The following is a 5,299-nucleotide window of genomic DNA, read 5'->3' on the forward strand; positions in this document are numbered from 1 at the left end:
GATGGTAAAAATCATGGGTTACAGTGCAGTACCACAATTGGATTGTCTTTTACAGGTAAAAAACTAAATGAAAATAAACTCTACAGTACTGATACTGTAAATGAAAATACGGTAATAATACTGTAAATAAAATACAGTAAAGACATTATTGTACTGTAAATGCAGTTACAGTAATAATACTGTAAACATTTTTACAGTAACTTACTGGCATCCAGCTGCCAGTAAGTTACTGTAAAATTTACAGCAACCTATTTACAGTGCACAAAATCATTATGAATACTGATAAATGAGGCTAATATGTACAAACTGTTTTGTTATGTGACTTAATGTTTTGAAGTATGTTTACTATGTAAGTATAGTAGAGATGATTGACTGATTGTGTTTGTCAGGATCTAAAGATTTCGGTGCGTGTGACTGACGGGACAGAAGCTCAGGATTCAGTCTGGAACGTCAGAGATCAGAGATCCAGAGACACACAGGACTCAGAGCTCAGCCTCACTCTACTCTGTTATACTTGAGAGATTCGCTTATTTAGGTAGCTTTCAGACCCATCAGAACAAACACGCTAAAGAACAAACTGCTCTAGAATCATTGTAGTGACTTTTCATGCCTTGGTCTTTGAAAAAAGGCTTAATTTCTGCAGTTGCTTTCATCATTCATGCCGTGTGATGTCTGACAGTAACATCATTCATATGATGATTTCAATTTAAAACATGAACCATATATTATACAACAGGTGAACTGGATTTCTGAGCAGCGTTCACACTGTGGATATTTAGTCCAGCATCACTGACTGATTTCACTGTTTGTACACTATTACAGACCAGAGTGTGAGTTGTGTTTCTGTGCCAGTCATTTTTCTCATAGACTTTGGAAATATTTTCATTTATTCAGTAAAAGTATATGAACTAAACATTACTCAAGATTAACTGTTTGTTAAAAGAACTATTGAATAATTATAAATATTATACTCACAGTTGTCCTGATGTGCAGAATGTCAGCATGAATATGAAGATCAGAAGGTGTTTGTCTGATATTTACTTGAGTGATTCCCAAGAAATCTGTCAAGAACGTCCATGTTTTAAGTAAATGAAGCGTGACATTACTTAGATTAAATTTCCCCCATATATTTTAAAACAGGCCTAAACTACGGTGACCAAGAAGTGCAAAACAAATCACAATTCTGAAAACAAAATAACAAATTACAAACGCAAATGCAAGTCTAAAAAACTAAATAACAATTCAGAAAGCACAACAACAATTCAGAAAACATTATAACGAGTCAGAAAACACAACAACAAATCCGAAAACAAATTAACAAGTCAGAAAACACAACGACAAATCAGACAAACCGGAAGAGGTAGGTATAGTTTGAGACAGTGCCACTGGTTTGGGATTACTCACCGCTGACTGGACGAGACATCTGTCAATCAACATATACAGGGAAGAACCAGCCGAAGAACAGCAGAGTCGTGGTAGAAAGTTCGGAGATGGTATTAAAGTAGCTCAGTTTAAATGTATTGTATGAATTGCCCTTACTAGGGAATAAAAAATACGGGGTGTCTATTTACACTTAGTGCAAATAGCCCGCCTACATTTAGTTAAAAGTGGTTGTAAAACATCAGCTCCAGTGGTGCAGTTGGATGAACGCATGTCGTTGGCTTTTTGACACGATCGACCCGGGTTCAATCCCGTCTTTTGCCGAACTTTTTTTTCCTCCCTTTTCAAATCTCGTATTAGCAATGGATTCTATTTACACTAAGTGAAAATAGCAGTATTTTTAGCAATATGCTATTTACACTAAGTGCAAATACCTATTTACACTGTTAAAATAGCAGGATTTCTACTATCAAGTATACTACTTGTTGCAAATAGTGGCAATTATCTGCACTTCAGTATTGTAGTACATTATAAAACAGCATGCAATAATAACGTATTGAGTGTAAATTATCTTCGGCTGGTTCTTCCCTGTATACGTTGATTGACAGATGTCTCGTCCAGTCAGCGGTGAGTAATCCCAAACCAATGGCGCTGTCTCAAACTATACCTACCTCTTCCGGTTTGTCTGATTTGTCGTTGTGTTTTCTGACTTATTATAATGTTTTCTGAATTGTTGTTGTGCTTTCTGAATTGTTATTTTGTTTTTTAGACTTGCATTTGCGTTTGTAATTTGTTATTTTGTTTTCAGAATTGTGATTTGTTTAGCACTTCTCGGCCACCGTACTAAACAGACTTATATTAGAAGAGCAAAAGCTGGTAATGGTAACAGACAGTTGCTGTCAGGATAACGGTCAATAACGGATTTAAGGCGGGGCTTCAGAGATTGTCGCGATGCATCTAAACGGCCGTAAATTAAGCTTTCTTTTGTTTTTATTTGGGATGAAATACGCCCCGGACATATTTTCGTGTGAGCACTAAATTGACTATCACACCATGAACTCAGGTAAATTATCTCAGACACATACAGCTGTACAGTTCTATATCAATAATACAGGCTAGTTTACTGAAGTATTTCATATATGTAATGAAAAACAGGTTAAACTAATCATCATGTCTGTCACTGTTGTAGTGCCCTACTTATTTTCCTACAATCACCCGCGGTCTGCCGATGCCGCTCGTTTTGGCGCTCCAGTCCAGCAGGAGGCGGAAGTGCGTCATGGCTGCGCCACCCGCGAAGAGCGCACGACGGAAATAGCGCGGAGTTTTCTTTCAGCCGGTGTGTGATTAACGCGTTTCACGTCGGTTATGTGATTTTATATCATAATGTGCTTTAAAGATTTATGACTGTCTGATGTGCTTCCTCGTATCTCGTTTCTTTTTTGTAGCGGACGGTTTTAATTATTTAAATTGTACAGAGAAGCGAGCAGAGTATCGTGTTTTAATACCTCAAATCAGGCAGCTGAACGTATGTCTTAAATAAAGGTGATTTATGTTTTGTATTTATAGTATAATATTCCTGTTAGAAAGCATAAGCCACGTTTATAACATGTTTATGATTTTTTGTGCACTTTTTTTGTCTCAGGTTAATTTTCAGTAGTAAAACTACTAGATTTCAGCATTGTTGTTATGTAAAGGTTACATTAAAGTTGTATTTGAAAGGTTTTATCAAATGCTTTTTATGTTTAGATTTTATTGTTTTATCATTGTCCCAGACGTTCAATCGAAATCCATAAAAAGCTTTTGTAAATGTATATGCCCAGCTAAAACTAATGATTTGAACTAAGAATCAGTAACATTATTGGCTGGCCATATGAAGGCTGTGAACTTTTCTATATTAATATAAAAAAGGTTTGTTGACATGGTCAAATATTTGACCATTCACTCTAATAAACCTATAATTTCAGGATTTATGTGTGAAAATGACATCATATATGAAAGATCTTTGAAATGAAACATGAGATATGTGATATTTAAAGACAATAAAATTGTAAAATTTAAAAATCTAAAATTAAGGTAATTCCGAAGAAGCGCCTTATCTTGTGTAAATACTCTTCTGAGTTTGATCAGATAAATGCTTCTTGTAGTAATCATGCTGTGTGTGTGTTCAGATGCTGATCATGAAAGCGCAGGTGGATGTGCTCTGCTGTAAATCAGTAGGAACTGATCTGTCCATGCTGGATATTGAGGATTTCATCTCAGAAATCTGTCGGCTGAAGAAAGAGGTGGCGTCACTGGAGGCAAAGCTGAGAGAAGATCTAAGCTGGTTGCCTGAGAATTATCAGAGGGCTCAAAAACAATCACCTCAGCGATGTGGGAAGATTTGCATAACGCCGCCCAAATGTTCACTCAAAGAAAGAAGGCGTAACTTAAGTCTGGCGCTTCTGACTCACAGCCTGTAAGTACGTTTAGCTTTGTAAAAATCGAGCGTTGCAGAAAGGCGGGGCATAGAGGAGCAACAATAAAGTACATTCCTAATGTCAGCTCGTTAGGTATATAAGACAGTGTTGGGGAGTAGCTAGCTACAAGTAGCGACGCTACTAACGTAACTACGTTTTTCAGTAGCTTTACAGTAGCGACGCTACTAACGTAACTACGCTTTTCAGTAGCTTTACAGTAGCGACACTACTTTTAAAACAGCGTAGCTTTTTCTGTAGCTAACTACTTTTTCCAGCAAGTAGCGATGTAGCGCAACCAAACGCTACATTCCGTTTTGCGTCCAGATGAGTCACGAGCCTGTAATGCAGTCTTCTGACTAGATCATAAACTAAATTTGTTCATTAGTCTTTCCACCAACAAAAGATCATCTGATGATATTGCAAAGGATGTACAGGAGTGGATATTTCACATGAATCAACTGTAATTTACGCAAAACAAAGATTAAAATGCGGTCTACGTCTAAGACTTAAAGCTCATACAAGAGGTGAATAATAGCCTTTTTAAACGGATTAATTTTTCTTCTTTATTGCACTCTAGATCAAATGTCTATTTTACAATGATGAACGGTCATAATATAATCTGTGCCCCACAGTTTTGTAATGAACACTAATTGAACAGAAAATAAAATCGTGCTATAGTAGTGTGCTTATCATTTGGCAAAGGATGGTTGCGGCAGGATTCACGCAAAACGCAGTGTTCAAGCACGCAGCTGATGATTGACGTCTCCATTCACAGTCAGTAAATACCGCATGTTCTGTGAGTTTAACCTGCTTATTTTATGACTCCTCCGTATCCAGTTTAAGTTGCATACATTTTTTTCTTACATTGGTGTTTCGTTTGTAGCAATATACTACTATAACTAAAATAACTATTTAACTATACAGTATTTTATTATTGTGTGTATCGAATAGTTTACAAAATCAAATGTTTGGGACACTTTTTGTCAGTGAAATGGCTTGGAAAAGTCTCCCAATCAACCTAAATTCACCCTACTCTTTGAAATCATGATTACATTACAGTATGCCGTGTTAAACCCAAAATATTTTACTTATAACTTCATTATATTTTACTTATAATTTCACTATAATTCTTCATTAATAATTATTTAGTAATTTGTAAAGTTAACACCCAGTGTTTTTTTGTTAATCTACTAAAATCTTTACCCCTTTCTCAAATCAAGCCGATCTATCTGCCTGTCTAGAAGGGTAGCTTGAATGTAGCTTAACTACTTTAATTTACGAGTTGCTTGTAGCTGGTCAAGCTACAGTTTCAGAGTAGCTTTCCCAACACTGATAAGACACCTGTCCACCCAATCTGTATCTTCCATTCCAATCTCTCCCACCATCATGGGCAAGACCAAAGAGCTGTCAAAGGATGTCAGAGACAAGATTGTAGATCTGCACAAGGCTTGAATGGGCTACAA

General features: G+C 36.4%; 1 protein-coding gene across 1 annotated transcript in view; it reads left to right on the plus strand.

Moving 5' to 3' along the window:
* Positions 1-3,523: 3,523 nt before the first annotated feature.
* LOC107662696 (zinc finger protein 664-like) overlaps positions 3,524-5,299 on the plus strand; it is a 4,649-nt gene continuing 2,873 nt past the window's right edge. Inside the window, exon 1 of the mRNA XM_016452770.1 lies at positions 3,524-3,750. Within this exon, the coding sequence (XP_016308256.1) occupies positions 3,549-3,750 (202 nt within the window). The 5' untranslated portion in view covers positions 3,524-3,548. The remainder of the gene's footprint in view (positions 3,751-5,299) is intronic.

The sequence above is a fragment of the Sinocyclocheilus anshuiensis genome, unplaced genomic scaffold, assembly GCF_001515605.1.
Source record: "Sinocyclocheilus anshuiensis isolate Anshui unplaced genomic scaffold, SAMN03320099.WGS_v1.1 scaffold687, whole genome shotgun sequence".
In the NCBI taxonomy this organism is placed as follows: Eukaryota; Metazoa; Chordata; class Actinopteri; order Cypriniformes; family Cyprinidae; genus Sinocyclocheilus; species Sinocyclocheilus anshuiensis.